This window comes from Bacillus rossius, chromosome 11 (assembly GCF_032445375.1).
Source record: "Bacillus rossius redtenbacheri isolate Brsri chromosome 11, Brsri_v3, whole genome shotgun sequence".
In the NCBI taxonomy this organism is placed as follows: Eukaryota; Metazoa; Arthropoda; class Insecta; order Phasmatodea; family Bacillidae; genus Bacillus; species Bacillus rossius.
This window is the reverse complement of record NC_086338.1, coordinates 33,423,542-33,445,040: the sequence shown is the minus strand read 5'-3', so window position 1 is coordinate 33,445,040 and position 21,499 is coordinate 33,423,542. Positions and strand designations below refer to the sequence as shown.

Genomic DNA, 21,499 nt, shown 5'->3' with positions numbered 1-21,499 from the left:
GGGCACTGGTAGATTTCGTGAGGTCCACTGCATATGACACACTTCACTGACTTGGAAACAGTGTTTCCTGCGAATGACTGATGTTGCACATATCTAGAAGCTGGCTTAGAATAAATAGACGACTTGCTCTTAAAGGTTTTCCCAGACGTCACTAGCTGTGACTCAGCTGCACGGCGATAACCCTCTAAAAATAACAAAAACTCGGTAAGCTTGGGTAACTCTGCTCCCTTGTCATTAATAAACAGCTCCCACTGGTTACGCAAAACCTTATCCAGCTTAGCTTCAATGATATGCAGCAACAGCGGGTCCCATTTTTCAACATTGACATCCAGCACTCGTAATGCCGCAATGTGCTCTGCCAGAAGAGACATCATCTTATTCACTGATGCTGGGGCCTCTAATGACACAGATGGTATTTGCATAATTGCTTCAATGTGCAATGAAACAATCAAGCGCTTGTTACTGTACCTCTTAGACAGTAGTTCCCAAGCAATACTATAGTTCGAATCAGTCAAGGGTAATGCCTGAATTACTGCCAACGCGTCACCAGACAAAGATGACTTTAGGTAAGATAGTCTCTCTACATTGGTGAGACTTCTGTTGTCTACAACTAGAGCCTCAAACAGATTTGAGAAGCTGAGCCATTCTGTTGGATTACCCTGAAAGTGGGGTAAATCAATAGCTGGCAGACGGGGTGACGACCCAGCTGCACATTGATTACGTGTTTCCTTGTTCCGGTTCTTAGAATCCTGCACTAATGTGTCCCAGATTGCATTAACTTCATAATAAAGATCGTCGAAGTGATTTAGCCTACTTGTATGCCTTGTGTCATCAAAATCAACTTGCTCCTTGCATGCCAATTCATAAGCCAAATGGTCATCTTCAAACCCATTACGAAGCTGAGATAAGTCCCGACAGGTTGCAAAGAATAATGACTGCTTGGAAGTGTCTGTAGTAACCCTTTTGGCCAGATCCGCGGCACGCTGTAATCGGTTTTCGGCACGCTCCAGACGTCGCTCCAGAGCTGAAACACTGTCAGTCATGGTTGTGTTTATTCTACTTAAGTACACTCAGTCAAAAATGGAAGCACCAACTAAAAATTTAAATGTAAACGATTTTTCAGCAAAAAATCGATTCTGAACCGAGTGGTGTTTATAAAATCGATTTTATAACTAAAATCGATTCTAAACCGAGTAGTGTTTAAATAATCGATTTTCAATGTCCTGCGAATCGATTTTGTATCGATATATGTAGTAATGCCGAACAAAGACTTGGCAAAATCTATGTTAACGGTCTACTTAATAATTCAAAGTCATTTTCACCGCCAGTCTTAGAAAACACGCAATCTTATAGCAGACCGGTCATTATCAGTATCTGGTTACCGTGGAAAGATAAGAAATAATAGTGCGGCACGACACAAAAGGCTTCGTCAGCACCAACACCGTCAGTGTGATAAAGGCAATTTTTATCTTCCCTTACGCACTCAGTTCTTATCTTCCCTTACGCACTCAGTTGTTATCTTCCCTTCCACTGGAAGCTAATAGCACATTAAGATGATAACCCGTTCACGTTTTTATGGCGGGGCAACGACGGACAAAGGAGACTCGGTACAATGAACGACGCAAACAAACACTCCGAATCTCTCCACGTAACTAGAACTGAGCCCGATAGCTCAGTAATCGCGGTTAGCGGATTGATCCGGCCCGGAGGACCAAATGTTTCGTACTGAAACTGTTACCAGATAACATGAAAGTCAAAAACGATAGCCGGACGTCCGATGACGCCGGTACCAGACGAACCACTGAGTCTTTCCTGATGGCCACCAGGATCGCTTGAGTTAATGGCAGCGAAATGGCGCCATATTTGAATTTTGAAGCGTCCAACACTTGAATTAGTTAACATAAATCTAGGGTAAGCACTATTTACAAATCCAACAAAACTAAAAAGTAAAAAATAATTTTAAAATTTAATTTATGACAATAGTATATAAGCAATACTAGTATAAATGAGAAAAAAGCATGGGGCGCTTAATATACAAAAAATATGGCACAAAGCGCCTCAAGCTTTTTTCTCATTTATACTAGTATTGCTTATATACTATTGTCATAAATTAAATTTTAAAATTATTTTTTACTTTTTAGTTTGATAATCTTTAAAAGCATGTTTCTTTAGTTTTTTAAACTATATTTATTAAAGCCACGCACTTAGGTGGCGACTGCACGGCTGAAGAATGTGACAGGCGTCAACGGCAAGATGTCTAGTGGCGAGCGAGAGGGGTGGAGATAAAGCAGACAAATAACAAAAGCGCGCTTCAAGTGATCACGCCGTAAATTCCTCAAAAATACCTCGTTATAGCCGTGTTCTCGCTATTACCGTGCTCGCTATAACGAGATTCTACTGTACTCAAAATTAGAATTGCCTGATAGATTTTTAATTTTTTTGAGATTGACCCTCACTATTTAAAGGTTGACCTCTCTCTTTTCTAGACACACAAAAAATAACGGTGAAATGTAGGGACATGGTCATGCTGGATTAGCAATTTTGGTGTATTACTGAACATCAATATAGTTTTAATGGTAACACTAAGTGCGAAAATGTGAAATGTAACCCGCTGGAAACCAGGAAACACTGTACTGAAATGTACTGTACTGTAGGCAGTGCCCACCTTTGCGTGGTGCTGATTTTCTTGCTGTGCTTGGTCACATGCTGTGATTATATCTCTTGTGTATTTGTAAAAATTTTTTTGTCATTGTCTTTTATTTTTAGTTTTTTCATGCCTACCATAAACGTGTCATAACTGTAGATGTGCACGTCACAAACCCTAATAAATAAATAAAATAAATGAACAAATAGAATTTAAAAAAAAAAGAAAAAAAGACAGTAAAAATAAACTTTGAGCGAACTAAAAATGCCAGAAGTGCAGTGTTTCTCTTGACAGCCGTGATCATCCAGTAAAATTCTGAATGCAAGAGGCTCAGTTGGTGTAAGACTACAGACTGTGTCAAACCACAGAATGCTAGAGCCAAGACCTTACACAGCACCATAAAAATAAACTTTCTGAAAAGTTAGCTTCTTATGTATGAAAAATATTTTGAACTGACCTTGTGTCAAATCATGAGAAACACTGGCTGGATCGAGGTCTTCCATGTTCAAGAACTTATTCATCCTCTTGATCGAGACCACCACCTGCACAACTATCACAATTTGCTGTGAACGAGTGAATTTGCATTGTTTCAAGCTAGCCACCCACAGGTTACCACTTACACCTGCCAAACGATGCAACACATTGAACAAGAACAAGCTTCTCAAAACACGTGGCAACACTGAGTCACCCATTGTTTGTAATAATTTTAAGATCTAGGAGCCTCAGAAACTAAGAGAAATAACTGGAACCAAAATTTTTTCTTGGGTCTCAAAATAATTTAATCATCCATGATCTTCAGAAATATTTAAATTGCACTATTAGCATTTAAAAAGTAATTTCAGCCATGTTTAGTAAATAAAAGTTAACTATTTAAATGCTACACTGATATTCATACAAATGTATGTATTGTAAAAAGTGTGTGATAACTTTAAATCTCAGCACAGCTCTTTACCTTAATCTGCTTAGATATACAAAATGTTCACCCAATTGATAAAAATTAATACAGTAGTTTTTGTAGGTTTGTTATTTCCTGCTGAGCATCAACCACCTGTACAACTCAGACTTCTCAATCAATTCATTATGGTTCCATGGTTAAATTCAAAAGTGCTAGGTGCAAGAGAGATAGAAACTTTCCAAGTTAAAATTGTATTGGCGGCTCTCAATGGACTTGATGTCACAATGTCAAGTGACACACAAAGCCATCGCTGCCTAATGCTGAATATGGCCACAAAGAAGCTTTTTTTTTATATTATTCTGTTGAAGCATTTAGATGATGGTACAATATTGTTTCGTCCTTCACTGAAAGAGTTTCGTTGAATGCCTGAAATAGAATTTCACACCTTAAAAAAACACATTTTAAATAAAGAAAATTAAAGTTTGCAGGGGCGATCACAAAAGTACAATTCTACACGCACATACAGTTTCCAGTACTTTTACATTTACATTGCCTCTGAATCTACACTGGACAACAAAATAGCTGCTTTGGATTATCTATTAGATGCCCATTATCATACTGGCGTATAGAAAATCACGCTGCTTTAGCGTGTGATCATGTGGCAAACCCAATATTTTGGGGTTATAGTCAAAAGTTATGTAACTCTTGGTAGCATGTTAAATATAAAATAAATAAAGGCAACATGACTTGCCTTTGGAGCAACAAAAGCTTAACTCCAAGACTTCACATGTTTTTCTTGGCAGACTTAGAGAAAAGCAACTTCCTAATGTACTTCTAAAGTACTTAATTTGTGGTCTGTTGCGCATCCCATGCATACAAACAGTAGCCACTTGGTTTCTGTGGCAGTGTCTTCCTTCATTTGGTGCAAGTATAAACCAAACAAGAAGCTAAATTTAAAAACATGCCACGACAGTCATAAAGCACATGCAGCAGCCTTAAAGACAAAATATATGGGATATATGTATTGTTACAAGAAAAACAAGTGCTCACCTGAGTGAATGAGATGATGAGCATTGGCATCATGGCCAGGGGCATTCGTATGATGTTGAACAACGACAGCGACACAAATGCTGTCTGTGCGTCCAGAACATTGGCATCACTGAGCATCACAAATGTGCCAAACGATGCTAATGACACCTGAAACGTTTTAGCGATTCACTTCTCTGGAATGTTGATGGTATTCAGCATTACATTCTGATTTAAGATTTTATTTCCTGGGTATAACCTATTATTTTCAAAACTTCGACTTTCATACATCATTATCTCATATGAAATTGCAAAAAAATTGGTATCTCGAAAAATTCATTAAAATAATTGTTAGGAGTATTTCAGTTTTACACTACTCACATGAAGATATATTTATAGTAATTAAATACAACAATTCAATAATTTAGATACTGTATATTGCACAGGAAAAATTACATAATCCCTTCCCCCACAACTGCTAATTATCTAGGACTTTGAATTTGATATTGGATATTGTCCAACAAGGCAATCCGGGAATCCTACCCGTGGAAATTTTTGAAAATGTGTATCAAAATCATGTTTGAATTAAAATCTAACACTAAAATACTAACCAAAATATTGCACTTTAGGGACACTTAATATCAACTGATATTAAGTCTTTTAGATTTACCATTTTTAAGTTTTTCATTTTTTTTAATCCCCCAAATGTTTAAAATTCCCCAACAAAATTACATCCCTCAGTGGGCGGCCCTGATATTCTGTGTACTGTGTCTTATCACATAATTATCATACTTGCATAATCATTGCACTGTTATTTTGGGGTGTCAAAATTTGGAGAAAAAAAAACTCTCGCATAAAAATCACATGATGTTTTTGGCCCCACTTTAAGATTCCAAGCGCTTAGTGTAGACAGTAAAAATGACCTTGCTAAAAATCACTGACGTAGCACTAAGCAAGCGCTATCAGTTTTTAAGTTTCAGGGACCCAGTAGGGTAGTTATAATGGGAAAATACAGTAATCACAGCAAAACTTGTTTCAGATGATCTCGCACAATATAATTTCCCATTTAATATGGTCAAATATTTTGGTCCCGCCATTTTTTCCATAAGATGTACGTTATTAATTTTCCATGTAAAACACTGCCCAAAAACTTCTTTTCCTGTATAAAACTATGTATTTTAAAACTGAAATCTATTATTCATTAGGATATTACCTATTACTAATTTAATTAACAAAAATACATACTTGCCGATGTGTAAACTTTCTTTTAAAGACATTTTCAAAGGTTATAACCTTTATCTATTTGAGGCCACGGTGTAGAACATTATAAAAATGTAGCCAGCACTAGTTGGCATCATTTATGTTTGGTTACATTGATGCCTGTATAGAGTGCGCACACAGTCTAAAAAATCAATATTAATAGCTTGCCAACGTGCCTGACTTGTCTCAAGCTGAGTAAACTACATTTGATAGCTCACACTTTTTTGTGATTAGTGTGTATGTACTATGACGATGATAGTTATAGTTACGCTATGTTAATTCTGGCTCACATTCGGGTCACGGTTTTCATTTTCTTTTTTAAGTCGATACAAAATATGTGTATGTTGCAAGGCTAATTAATTAAAATTGTTTGCCGTTCTTTTGTATACCCTCTTTTATTGAATAATCGTCGCACCTATAATTTAGATCGTCAAAACTCGGATAAAAAAGTTTCTTGTGTAAAAGTTGCATAATGTTTTTTGTCCCACTATTAGATGCAGAGAGCTTTGTGTAGGTATCTTTTCTGTATAAAACAATGTATTTTAAAGTATTAATCTAATTATTATTAGAACTTTCCACTTACTTGTTTAAATAACGGAAATACGAAGTTGTCTGGTGTGTAAATTTTCTTTTAAAGACGTTTTTAAACGTTATAACTAGGGACTAGAAAATTTCGCGATCGCGAAATTTTCACGAATTCGCGCGAAATTAAGTGTAAAACGCGAAAAATACCATTTGTTGCGAAAAAAACGAAATTTCTACGAATTTTAACAAACTATGCGCGAAAAGGTTTATTTATTATAAATTTAGTATCATAATCATAAAAATAAGTCGCAGTCACACGCATCGACGCAATTCACAAACAATATGTTCGTTTGAATAAAAAAATGTAAGGAAATAAATGTCCTAACCAAAAAAAAACATGAAGGGTAAAACTTATAATTAATTATTATTATGTATTATAATAATTTGCGATGCTAATCATTGCTAAGTAATTTACGATTTTATATATTTATTAACTAACATCCGCTTTAATATGAAACACTTAACGTGACGTTGATTCATTTTAATTAAATAAAAGTCCGCCGGTGTAAACCATTCCTTTCGCCAGTCATCGCAGCCATTTTTTTTGCTGCTATGGCCTACGGATAACGCTCCTAGCCAGTAACTTAAATTCATGATTAAAATTAACACACCATTGAGTGGGACTTTGGGACGTAATTACGGAGAACATAATAAAATTACTTAATACATCGGGAAAAAAGTGACGGTAAAAAAAGATAAAATTATTTACATGGAGACTGCGGGGGATATAAACACTTTTATTTTTAATTCCTTGGGATCCACGGAAGAAAAAAAAAATTAACTTGAAAGAGAATAGTTTTCACTGGTGTGCAACTGCTGCTGTCGTCATGTTCACTTTGACTTCTACTCCGACGGGCAAATCGGCAAGTTAACAAGATTATTAATTGGATAGTGACTAGTGAGTGAGTAAAAATGCGGAATAAATTAAGTGCAAGGGATCGAGCATTTCAGTATAAGAAGGAGGGGTTTTACTGTACAGATAATAGCACGGTTATGTGTAAGTTTTGCAACACGAAAGTTTCGTGGGATCGAAAAGACACGATTGAAAAACATTTAAAGTCGGCAAAACACGTGGCGTCATTAGCAGCAACAAAAGAAGAGACTACAAAACTACAAACATCAGTTGCATCATGCTTTAATAAAGTTGTCAAAGACAAAAAATCGGCAGATTATCTTGGAAAACGTGTCACAGAAACATTTGTAAAGGCTAACATACCACTTGAGAAACTTAACAATGAACACATGGTGAACTTCATGAATGAATTTATTGAAGGTAAGTAAAAATTCAGATATAACAGGTCTATTGTAGTTTGCGATACCGGACTGTTTTTAATGTACTTGAACTAACCAATCATCCCCACTACAATTAACTTTTTTTTAAAAGTAGCTGACCTAACCTAACAAACTTTTCATTTTGTTTTCAATACCTGAACGAGTGTAGTACTAACCTAGGAAATAAAACGTTTTCCTGAACTACAAATGTCCAGTATTGTAAATTGCAATTGACCCAATATACAACAACAGTTAACTTGAAGTACATCGTTATGCCAGTAAACTATGCTAATGGTGGTCTTAATTTTGAGGAAATTTTTTTTTCAGGATCTGGCGCATTGCCTTGTGTAAAGACTTTGCGAGAAAAGCACCTTCCCAGATTAAATATGGAAAGGGAAGAAAACATCAAGGAGAAGGTCAAAGGAAAGCACCTTGCGGTATGCTGCGATGAAACAACAGACAAACAAGGTCGGTGTGTTTTCGTTATAATCTTCAAGATTATAGAAGCCAGTCACCAAGTTGAAATCGTAGTAGGTGATGTCCACATTCTTGAAACAGCTGATGCAAAAAGTTGTTCAAGAGCTATTCTTGATTCTTTGAACAAATATAACATTAGCTATGACAGTGTCCTGGCCTTAGTATCAGACTCAGCCCGATACATGGGGAAGTGTTTTGACACACTTACCAACTTGATGTCGGACAATGTTGTAGTGATTCAGTGTTGGGCGCACAAACTCAATCTGATTTTGAATGTTCTGGGAAAGCACCTTCCTGAACTTCAAAATGCCACTTCCAAAATCAAGAGTGCGTTCCTGAACACTCGAAAGAGAAAGCATCTGTTCCGGCAATTTCTGGATGATAAATATGAAGCTGGAAGGGTTCCACTGTTCCCAATGCCAGTCCTCACGAGATGGTCTTCGTGGTACGAGTCTGTAGCCTATGTATCCGACTACATAGAAGCTATTGTTGAGTTCATGAAGAGTGACGACATAGCATCAGTTAGCAATGTTGGAGTTCAGTATTTGGCAAGTTTGTCACAGGAACAGGTCCTTAATGTTAAGGTGCAGGCTGCCTTCATCAAAGAAACAGCAAAGGGAATTGTTGACTTGACGAAGTTGTTGGAAGGGTCGTCATATCCTTGTAGCAACATTTTGTGTGGTAACCTACGCAAAGTTGAGCAAGTTTTGCAGCTTGCTGAAGCAGGAAATTTTGGCGAAGAAACAAGTTTAGCACTGCAGTCATGTGGAAGAGATGTTGCAAAAGCTCAGGTTAAATCTGCCTTAGTAAAAGCTGCATCACATGGATACACTAAGCTGCTAGCTTTAATTTCAAGTGATCCTGCAAGTCATCTTTATTCTGAACTGAGTGTTTTTGACCCTGCACAGATTTTAATTACGGAAGTAACAAAAGATCTTGGTAAAAAATTGAAGAAAATGGCATTGTTCAAGGACTGCGATGAAAGTCAATTGCTTCAAGGCTATAAAGAGCTTCAGTTCTTGGTGAAGAAACAGTTAGGAGACAAAAGTGATGCATCACTGGATTTGATTGCAATATTATTGTCTCTTTCTGTAAATCATCCAGAATTTTCTAAGGGTGCTTTGAAAAGTGTATGGTTGCCATGTGCAAATGCAGACTGCGAACGATTTTTTTCTAAGTACAGTTCTGTTCTAAGTGACCAACGACAGCGCCTTAATGCTGAAAATGTAGCTATTCTCAGTGAAATCTATTTTGAAGGTTGAACACTGTTTTAGTGTGTTAGTTGTATGCCATGTCTATGTGTTTAGTGTTACATATGTATTCAACTTTGCAGCTGTAAATATTATGTATTGTGTTTTATGATCTGTGACAAGCAGGAAACTGTGAATTTTTTTGATAGGAGCATTACTAACAAATATAGAAGCTAAAATTATGTACAGATATTACGATAAGTAAATAATAATTTCCTCATTGTAAAGGCTTTAAGAATGTTTTTACAAGTATCTCAGTATCAATATATAATGTTCATATTAATTTTGGGAATCCACAAAAAAATCACATTGGTGAAAACACCGAAATGAAAACACCGCTTTTTGCACTTTCAAAACGACGACATTTTCCAGTCCCTAGTTATAACTAGGGATGGTGATTTTTCATTTTTGCGAAATAGATGCGAAAATATGCTAAATTATATTTTTTCCGCTATAAAATGCGATATCTAGACTATTCCGAGATAAATGCGAAATCAAGGTAAAAAACGTAGATTCGTCTTCACTCTACAAAATTTATTTACAGATTGTATTTTGTTTCAGTTCAGTATCAAAAGAAACCATCATTTTATGGCGTATTCAGCACAAGTATCTTATTGTCACGTCATTCACAACACTATTGTTCGTAAATATTGAATGAAAAATGGTCATCCGTGCCTCGCGATTGTAAACAAAGCAAAGAACAACTAGCTGGAAGAGTGTCCGTCATCTTGCAGAGTACAAGTTTTCAGGCCACCATATTGAGACATCTCTGCTTCGCCGCGCTAACAATTCCCATTTTCTGGCTGTATTTCACGTGAAAGCCGCGTTCTTGTGTAGTCTGTGGAAGGTGGTGTGTTTACAAATACGCTCATACTCGTAAATGTGTTGTGTACTGTTATTTCTCGTGGTAAAAATGGGACGAAACGTAATTTCCATTCGCGATCGCTAGGGATGGTGATTTTTCGTTTTCGTGAAATAGATGCGAAAATATGTTCAATTATATTTTTTCCGCTATAAAATGTGAAATCTAGACTATTCCGAGATAAATGCGAAATCAAGGTAAAAAACGTAGATTCGTCTTCACTCTACACAATTTATTTACCAATTGTATTTTGTTTCAGTTCAGTATCAAAAGAAACCATCATTTTATGGCGTATTCAGCACAAGTATCTTATTGTCACGTCATTCACAACACTATTGTTCGTAAATATTGAATGAAAAATGGCCATCTGTGCCTCGCGATTGTAAACAAAGCAAAGAACAACTAGCTGGAAGAGTGTCCTTCATCTTGCAGAGTACAAGTTTTTTTTAGGCCACCCTATTGCGACATCTCTGCTTCGCCGCGCCCATTTTCTGGCTGTGTTTCACGTGAAAGCCGCGTTGTTGTGTAGTCTGTGGAAGGTGATGTGTTTACAAATACGTGCATACTCGTGAATGTGTTGTGTACTGTTATTTCTCGTGGTAAAAATGGGATGAAACGTAATTTCCATTCGCGATCGCATAAATGAATACAAAAATGAACAGTTCTACATAAGTGATACGAATACTTTAATGTGCAATTCATGTAATCGCCGTCTGGAGTGGAAAAAGAAGATGTACTTGAAAAGCACATTAAATCTAAGGGACGTCAGGCTGTAAAAAAAAGATTCACCGAGAAATCGGATGAAGAAAAAAAGTCGGTAAAACGGCAAGCAACGGTTTCTGACATGATCGAAAACCAAAAGAAAGCGAAAATTGAAGAAAAAAAAAAAAAAGAGTTTCATTAACATTATTTGTGCACACTACATCAACTATGGCCATGAACACGGCTAAAAAATATTTATTGTAATTTTAAGTATTCAATTTATTGCACTCATAAGTGCTAAAAAGTTGTTTGAAAACCTGCCAAGATAGGCTATCTTTGTAGTTGTGTTAGATCTTTATTTCTGTGGTTGTTAATAATTAATATGTGTATTATTTAATTCTTTTTAAAAATATACTTTTCTTCAGTAATGTAAAATGAGAGAATTGGCTAAATCTTGTTTTTAAAAATTCTACAAAATGCTAAATTTCAAATTCAAAATGCTAAATGTTATTTTAAATGCTATAAATCACCATCTCTAGTTATAACCTTTATCTGTTCATCTGCGTCACCGCCGTATACCGCTTATAAAAATGTAGCCAGTGCTAGTTAACATTATTCATGTTTGGTTAGGTTGCTTGTGCTTCCTGTATAGAGCGTGCACACGTAGTCAAAAATGGATATCTCACCGATTGCATGCAATGCGCACTCTCTGTTGAGTGCCAAGTTAACTACATTTGATGACCCACAATCTTTCGTGGTAAGTGTGTACTACGACGATAGTTATGCGTTCCAACTCACGTACGCGTCTCAGTTTTGGTTTTTCTATTTAAAGTTGAAGAAAGGTTTTTGTTGCATGATTTATTAATTTAAATTGTTTGGCGTGCTCTTGTATACTCCACTTTTTTTTAAATAAACGTACTTCCATGAACAGGTTTTGTTTTAATGAATAACTTTACCCACCAAAAAAATTTTTTTCTCGCATAAACATTGTACCCTACTTTTCAAACTTGATTTTAGTATAAAATGTGCGACAATTTTGCGATAAAACACAGTACTCTGCTTTTTAATTTAACGTACTTTCCATGCAACACGTATTGTTTTAATAAAAATCTTAATCTCAGCAAAAATGATTCTCTCACACAAATGCAGCACCACTACTTTTCAAACTTTACTTTAGCTTAAAATGTGTGACGATTATGTAATTAATAAAACACAATATATCATTGTATATCAACACATAAACAGTGTAAAAAATGTGAAACACTGTCATATAGTAAAGTCTACAACATAGAAGACCTGATTATTTGTAGTTTCATGTTATAAAACTCTACAAAATGGCTTTTTTAATATAAAGTTTAACTTTTTAAATATGTAACAAAGAAAAAAATTAAATGTCTTTCAAGCACACAGTAAGAGTAAGTTTAATCAGAAAGCTAAGTGTTTGATGGTTCAAGACTGATTGAGTGTTATTTGTAGTTGTCTTAGCTCTTAGCTTCTGCAAAATTATGTACCGTGTTTTCTCGCATAATCGTCGCAGATTTTATTCTAAAATCAAGTTTGAAAAGTAGGGGTGCGACCATTGTGCGGAAATTTTTTTTGTGTTTGGTAAAGCTATTCATAAAAACAAATCCCGTTCATGGAAAGTACGTTTATTTAAAAAAAGGTGGAGTATACAAGAGCACGCCAAACAATCTATATAAATAATTCCTTAAACAAAAACCTTTCTTCAACTTTAAATAGAAAAACCAAAACTCTAACGCGAACGCGTGAACTAACGTGTCGTAGTGTACACACTTGCCACAAAAGAATGCGGGCTATCAAATGTAGTTAACTCGGCACCTGACAGAGAGCACGCGCGTTGGATCCAATCGGCGAGATATTGATATTCGACTACGTGCGCGCGCTCTATACGGGAAGCAACATAACCAAACATGAATGATGCGCTGGCTACATTTTTATAAGCGGTACGCCGCGGTAACGCAGACAATCAGATAAAGGAAATACCGTTTAAAAACGTCTTTAAAAGAACATTTACACGTCAGACAACTTTGTATTTCCGTTAATTAAATAAATAAGTGGTAATGACCGAAATTAAATGATAGATTATACCTACACCGCGGCGACGCAGACGATCACATAAAGGAAATAACTTTTAAAAACGTCTTTGTAAGAAAATTTACATGCCAAACAACGTCGTATTTTTCCGTTAATTTATTAAGTAAGTGGTAATGAACGAATAAATATTAGATTTATACTTTAAAATACATCGTTTTATATGGAAAAGATACCTACACAAAGCGTTCGGCATCTACTAACGGGACCAAAAACATCATGCGACGTTTACACGAGAAGTTTTTTTATCCCAATTTTGACAGCCAAAAATATGGTTGCGACGATTACGCGCGTGCGACGATTCTGTGATAAAACACGGTATTAAAAAAATTTTATCTGCATAAATATTATTTTAAGCATTACGTCGAAAGAAAACTTTGTTCTCTGGCTTTACACTTGAGCCCGCTTGCTAGTATACTCACGATGAAAGGGGTGCAGGTCCACACGAAGGCAGTCGCAGAGTTCAAGTAGACGGCCTGCTTGAGCACGCGCGTCTCCTTGTCCCGTATCCTCGTGACGCGCTGCCGGAAGGAAGGCTCCCAGGCGTACAGCTTCAGCACCTTGATGCCGTTCAGCATCTCGCTCACCAGCCTCACGCGCTCGTCCTTGCTCTTCATCTGCTTCACCTGGACGTTCTTCACGTAGTTGGCGATCACCATGTTCAGCGGCATGAAGAGTATCATGACCGCCAGCCCGGCCAACGAAGATGGTCCTGTACAAAGGGACGCATCCCACAACTGACTTAAGAACGTATCAAAAAAATCTTAAATAAAATTCCAAAACATAAAACATTATGTTTTCTTTTCTCAGGCAAATTTATTTCTTAAATTTCTATGTCTAACGGTTGATGTTATAAAAGTCTATTAACCCTTCAGATTTTAGTGTGACAAATAATTTTCTTTCAAAATTCAATTATAAAGAAAACTTGCTCATAAAAATATGAATCACAGAATATGAATCCACAGAATCCTGACTACGGCCCTGCACACTTTTAGAGGAAACACATACACCAAGAAAATGGAAATATGCTACTACAACATAAGTTTATAATAAAATTCTCCAGGACCTTAAAAACAAAGAACATTAAATTCATAAAAAAATTTAAAGAAAAGTATTAAGTAATTATGGCATTAATTACTCTTGAAAATAATGTATTCTCAATGTATGAGACAAGGAAAAAACACATTTAAAAGAGGTTTCAATAATTTTAAAAGCTTCAATAGTAAATTGTTACAGTGTTTCAAAACAAGTTATAATTTTATCTATTATGCGTATCAATTTTATCAACATTAATGATGCTGGAAAGATACATTGGAAATTACAAAGTGTTCCTCTATGTTTTTCTGTCTGCTTTTAAAATGAAATTGGCATAATAAACCTAGAATTACATTTAACAATGCCTTATATAGGTCCAATAAAACTTATTCTATACATCTTGATCTCATGTCACTGATTTTGCAATCATCTGGAAATATTTCACACAAAAAAATTTTTGGTTCTCTTTTTATAAAACTATGCCATGTTGTATAGCATTTGTTTGTAGTAAAAATTTGTAAAAATTAAAAAATATTAATTTATACGGATGCATCAAATGGCAAAGATTCTGTTTTTCAAACCCAGTTTTTTTAGGTAAGTATTTTTACATGTTAATCACAGTTTAGATCAAATTTTATAAAAACAAAACATCCTTCAATGTTTCTAGATTATAAAACTACTGAGAAAGTTATCATATATGAAACACGTGACTAGATATAAGCATTGGAAAAGCAAAAAATTCTTTATGGGTCACATATGTTGATTTTTAGTTTTAAAAAATGTAGTGCTACCCTTATGCGAGTTTTTCACTTTGGGATTAAAAAAATAATACTCCACTGTGTGGTTGAAAATGTGCGTAAATAACTAACCTATGTTGGTTTTTAATAAATATAACTGCACAAGGAAGTATAATTCATTTAATTAAAATATCTCAGCAGTAGTGAGAAGCTAAGTTAGCAACGCAGTTATAGTGTGTCTGCCACCCGTCGGGTCGGGAAAAATTTATAAAATAAACCAGCCAGAGAGAAAGCAAGAATGTCAAAAGGGAAACAAGGGTATAAAAAAATAGCAGTGTTCTCCTTTGTCTTTTTTTTTAGGTAGTAAGGGAATTGGAGAGGTTGTAAATAGGGTAAAACAAGGGAGGGGGAGAGAGAGATGGGCCGCCTCACACCCTCTCAAAGTAAACAGACGAAGGATCAAAACCAGTGCTGTATGTCTTGTCTATCCACCAGGTGCTCTCAGCTACCTTTATAATGTAAACCGTCACTATGTTTACAGTTTTTCTTTTTCCTTTTTTTTATGAGATTATGAGTGCAAAATTGATGTAATTTATTTAAAAGGTTTTATGTTAAAAACAGTAGGAGGAAGATGTGAATAGAGCGCCTCAAATCTAATTAATGATGCTATTGCAAAGCTATTTTATCTATGCATTTATAAAACCATTACTATATTTTAGCGCGGTTTAAATTCTCGTTATTCCTACTTGCATAAGTCTGTGGATTTTCAATTCCAGCTTTGGTTAGTTCATCTATGGTTGCTATAAACAGGTATTCGTTCGATAGTGGTTTTTGGAATATGGATGTGTAAAAAAACAAATAAAATAAGAAAAAAATATCTGGATAGAAAGATACGTACTGAGTGAGGGTCGTACTTCTCTTTACATTTCCGTTCAGCTCACAAGAAGAGACTACAGCGGAGTTCCGTTAGTTTGGTAGACATCAAGTTGGGTTCATGAAATTCTGCATTAATTTGACAGAATTATGGATTTTCCGAACTTCAAGAATGAACTTACTCTTCGGTTGATATCTACATTCATGACCATCCTGGGTTCGAATCTTCGTACTTTCCATCCCTGAAGGACGATGGTCGGAGCCGTCAGTCGCTGTCACAAGAATTCTGAGGCCTGAGTTCCCGACACAACCATGACGACCATACATCCAAGGTTCCATGTGGTCTACGTCGGTGAGATCGTTTCAAATTAATTATAAAGACTTTTCAGGATCAGAGGAGGATGCTGGACTGTCGTCATCTAATTTTACAACTAGAACAGTAGTATTCGTAGTTTTCAGCTGGTCGAAAACGTCCTTGTCTCTGGTTACCGCTATCCAGAGGTCCAGTGCTGCAGAGTTTGCAGTGTCTCCGAACAACTGAACTAGACGTAAGGTTACGTGAATCGAGACATTACTAGTATGAAATACCTTTACTTAGATTTTGGCTCTCTAGGAATATATGTCCGCATACAGATAACTATCCTGATACAGTATATATGAGACTATTTGATTACCTAAATAGATGTCATTTATGTTCGCTTGTTCTGTTAAGTCAAGGTAATAATAAAAAAACTAATATTTTGGAAGGTATAACTAGTTACGTCAAAATTCACAACCTTTGGCATTACTTTTAAAATATATATATAATTAGGCGCCCAATATCAATAATTAAATATACCACGTTCTACAATAATTTAAATTTTTTTAAGCTTTAAAACATGTAAGGGTTTTTGATCACTTAAAATTTGCTTGTGGTTTATCAAATTTAAAGGATATTTGTTTTAATCTTGTAAATTTTTTGTTTCTCTGAACACATTTAAAGTTCCTTCCGGATAGGACAGTGGTGTTGGCATTATATTGCAAGAACACAAATGTTTAAGTGGTAACACATATTTCAAAAACTTTGAGAACTTTTCAAACCGTATTTGAATCAAGTATTAATTACCTTTTTTTATCCCCAATGACAACAGGAAAATTTCTCTCTCCCCCTCTCTTACAAATATACGTAATCCTGTTTGTGAGCCAGCTTTCTATATGCAAGTTTCTGAAAACTTTACATGCTGATTTAATTCATGAAGGAAGCACTAGGAACTCGTTCTAAGAGTGACATGTTAAACACTACAGGCACATATTTTTAAAGTTTAAAATAAGTATTTAAATCGAACTGATGCTATTTTTCATTCTTTACTCTTAAAACAACACACACACAAACACCACCAGCTATTCATCTATTCCTAAATATCATCATGGAGATTCTTCAGCCAAAGAGATTTGCCTGTTATTATGTTTGTATTATGTATGAGATAATATCTTAATGGGACCATAATGAAATTCACCCTTAACAGTTGCTGTCAGGGCTAGATTTTAAGGAATATTTTAACCTGCCCAACGGACAGGTGTAATCGAAAATTTGCCTGTCCGCCATCCAATTTGCCTGTCCGCTGTTTTACCCAAATAAAAAAAATTTCAAAGTCGCTGAAAAAGTGAGAAAAAAGGATTTTTGCTATATTTTGCACCTATTTTTATCACACCCTTAACATCCTTATTTAATCATCATTTTCAGACGAGTCACTGTCTGAGTCACTGCACGAATTACTTGGCTGATTCTGTCTTGAACATCTTCGATAAGGAGGCTGAAAGGGTCGACGTTTTCTCTGAACATTATGATACCAGAGATTTATTGCTGGTGCTGGATCAAACTCACTTTCAGCCATTATTGTTTATTTATAGATATTGTCAAAGACGTTTTATTTGCGGTCACGGTCGCATAAATGTTATTAATCACCTCTGCTGCATTAGTGCGTGCGAATAACCTTGGCGTCACAAGTTGCACCTGTCCACCGGACAGTTGCCTTTTTTATATTGCCTGCCCGGACGAGATTTTGCCTGTCCCGGGCAGGCGGACAGGTGCTAAAATCGAGCCCTGGTTGCTGTAATATAAAAAACCCAAAACTCACCACCACCAACAGTTATGTGGGGAAAGTATGAACTAAATGTGAATCTACTGTGCTATAGAGGAGGGCGGGTGACTCACCGAGAGTACCCCACAGGAAATAGAGAGCAACTGCGATCTCGATAGGAGAAGCCCACAGGGCACTGATGTAGAGGCACACGTCTACGAAGCGCTGGGCATCCACCGACATCAGGTTCACGATCTCTCCCACCGTGGAGTCGCGGCGAGCGCTGCTCGACAAGCGAAGAGCCTGTAGCACAAGGTGCATGTCTTTTAAACACACGTCCAAATATCAACTAAAGCTATAGCTCTCTCTCTCTCTAGGTCAGTCATCCACAAACCTACACTCTATTAAAAAAAAAGAGGCAACACACTAACATTCACACACAAAACAGAAAATGTTTCCAAAGCATAAACTCATGAATTTGCTGAACTTGTTTGGTCTGGAATTCAAGTACTTTATAGTAACTTTTTCATTATTATTGGGAAACCGCATTTTTTTTTGTTTTAAATACATTTTTTAATACCTTGTTTTTGTTCAACATATAACTACAGGGACTTAATTATTTTTTTGTAATCGAGCAACGAGCTAAGCCTGCAGTGAATGTGTGGAAAATCACCTGGACATGTAAGTTGTGGTCTACTTTTTTTTGGAAGTAATAAAAAAAGACTGCCTTAAAAAACTATTTTATTTTAAATACAACTAAAATATCAACTTTTATCCTAAGGGAATAGGTAATTCATACTCAATTTTAGCAACCAGTCAAACTTAAAAACAAAACCCTCAAAATCATTGTACTTAAACATAAACTTTTCAAGTGAATAAAGTGTCTTGTTACTATTCGGGGTTGCTTAGCTGGGAAAACCTGGAATGTAAAAATCTTTTCAAACGTACCAACAAATTGTAACTTCGAGTCCAGGTCACGTGGTGTTTGATCAGCACCTAAACCAGTCAAATTGCCGTTGGCATTTTTTCACAGTGTAAGCACGGAAACATCTTTGTAATTGGTTTAATTTCATTTGTATCTCGGAGTGAATAAAAATCCTCTTACCAGAACCGAGAGTATTTTGTTCGTACAACCCCGTGTGACCAGCATAAGGACTGAGGCATGTGGAATGTCTGGAGAGACAACAGACTCCCATCTGTACGTATAGGTAACAGCGAGCCCGCCGCTCAAGAGCAGGTTGGTAGGAGTTAATCACGATCATCAGGGGGGAATCGAGCCTAGCTCCCACACGAGCCACGTCATGGCCCAGGGAGGGAGTCGCAAGCCGAGTCTACGTGCCCGTCCACGTGGTGGCACTCAGGTCCATGACTAGCGTTTCTTACAACATATTACATATATTTCCACTCACAGCAATTTGTTCTGCCTTGCAGTTTGGTGTTATGCAGTATATAGACATCGACTTCTGTGTTTGGCAGTGTATCGACTTCCTTTCCGCTGTTTATTTGGTTGTATCGCTATTCACCAAATAATCTTGCCTCTAGCAATAACGTACAGTAAGATTCACAATATTCACTTTCAAATTTTAGTTATCTGTCTACATGTTTTAATGGTGGTTGCAATGTAAACTGTGGGAAATGCTTTTGCATAAAGCGGGAAAGTAATGCATTAATACTACAGTGAAAATGATGGTAAAAGGAAAAAAAAAAGAAGTTAATTATAGGAATTCTTAAATCCCTGATATGTAATTATGAGGTTATACTGTATGTAATAGCAGTTATAGCAATAATCCACAAAAAAACAAACTACTCCAGTACTGTGTTTTTTTTTAAATGACTTAACATCACACAGTTATGCACAGAGGCTTAAAAGAACGGGACCTCCAACATTATAGCAGGCTCTAAAGCACTTGGGTATTGACTGAGTACAATTTGAGATACAGCAGGGTGTTGCAATAAAACCCACAACCCTCGCCACAAGCACAGACCTTATTCAATACCGACAGCCACCTACCTTGCGGTATATGAGGGAGATGAGTGCAGTGCGGATACGCAGCCCAATGACGTACATCTTCTGGAAGTGATGTGTGAGGAAAAAGGTCTCCAGCGTAGTGGAGAGAAGCAGCAGGACTGCATAGAGGCACCCTTTCCAAAGATAGTTCTCCACTTCCACGAACTGTATCAGCAGCCTGGATCGCACACAAGGCTCAATATCAATAACATACCCGATACCTAGGGTTAACATTACATACACACCATTAATTGTAACTGTCAAGATTTACTGCAACATTATTGTGTCATAGACGACTTCAAATTATTTGGACTTGGGTATTCTGAGCCTTTGTATGGAAGAATGAACAATGAATTTTTTTTTTCGGTATTGGGAGTCAATAGGAGACAACTGGAGCACTTAAAAAATCAAATGGGTGGGTGGGAGGAAACAAAAACAATCGGAGAAAACCCACAAAACCACGACAAGAGTACGTCACGTTTACCACTTGCTAAAAAGGGATTCAAACCTGATTGCCTTGGTGGAAAACCCCCTGATCATCTTAAAGGCATGAACTAATTTCAAGAATAAAGCTATGTAACGTGTGTACCTGCGTACACTTGCAAAGTATTGTACCCCTGACTTTTCATGGCATACCACCTGCAACACAGTGAGCTGGGCAGGCTTCCCCCGAATAGACGAGACTATTCATCTTCCAGCTCGTCAGGGAAGCCTGCGAGTATAAAAGGGCATGCGCCCAGACTATCGATATGCAGAACAACTGGGACAACCAGCCAGGAGGCTGCCTCGCTGCTCCGACACCGCTCGCCGGCCTACACCGTCAATCGCCGCGGAGTTGCTGCCGCCCGAGGACCGACAAGACAACGACTGGGTGAGACCTCTCCGAGTTGTAACCCAGGATATAGACAGTTCAAGTGGAAGCGTCGCTGGAGTGAGCATAAAATCTTTCAGAACGAACATTAACTAATAACGACGGTTCAGCCACAAGGGCAAAGAGGGCGGGCATTAGCAAACTCCGTGAGGGCCGAGCGAGCGGAAGTATTGACACAATCACGACACTATCAGGACACTATCGCTACCAGATCGCTACACAGTTTGGACTCTAACTCTACCGCCGGTAACGAAGAATCGTAGCCACAAGAGACAGTGAACAAGATAACGAACTTACCCGTTACTACGGAAAGAGAGCGTCACATGGTACCGGGGGAAGAGTAACGAAAACCTGCTTATAAACATTGACAGTGTTACACGACTAGTTGCGTGTATATCATTGTAACCTCTGGTATTAACTATCTGTATTTATGTTACGTCTAACATTGAGTAATGTTGAGATTAGGTATGTTCATTGTAACTTTGTAAATGGTATAGCCTTAGTAGTTTAAATTGACGGCGTTTTGATCGTTAGCTGTGACGGGCGCACGGCTCGCCACAATTAAGGGTATTGTTTTGTTTTGTTTTGTTTTAATTGTTCAGGAATCGAGCACGTAGCGTTAATTCGTGCGTTTTGTGTTCTAGCGGGAACTTACCACAGCAGTTCGTCTCCACGAGAACCCGACTTGTTTAAGTGTTATGTCAGTTTGAGAATCAATGCAATTCCTTTTGGTGTTATTAAATTGGTCAATAAATTGTTATTGGACCGAATTTAACTTAGCAACTAATTTCATAACCAACCGCAAACGTCCCTTTTCTTCCTTGTTAGGG

At 36.8% G+C, this 21,499-nt stretch overlaps 2 protein-coding genes across 2 annotated transcripts in view; one reads left to right on the top strand and one right to left on the bottom strand.

Annotated features, from left to right (window-relative positions):
• The window catches only part of LOC134536793 (multidrug resistance-associated protein 1-like), a 159,665-nt gene that overhangs the window by 113,126 nt on the left and 25,040 nt on the right, over positions 1 to 21,499 (bottom strand). Inside the window, 5 exon segments of the mRNA XM_063376723.1 lie at positions 3,102 to 3,186; positions 4,590 to 4,736; positions 13,508 to 13,797; positions 17,925 to 18,093; positions 19,802 to 19,976. Coding sequence (XP_063232793.1) covers positions 3,102 to 3,186; positions 4,590 to 4,736; positions 13,508 to 13,797; positions 17,925 to 18,093; positions 19,802 to 19,976 — 866 coding nt within the window.
• LOC134536794 (uncharacterized) lies at positions 6,842 to 9,740 on the top strand. The gene is made up of 2 exons (XM_063376724.1): positions 6,842 to 7,683; positions 8,010 to 9,740. Exons 1-2 carry the CDS (start codon positions 7,323 to 7,325, stop codon positions 9,419 to 9,421), a joined length of 1,773 nt encoding a protein of 590 aa, XP_063232794.1. The 5' UTR covers positions 6,842 to 7,322; the 3' UTR covers positions 9,422 to 9,740.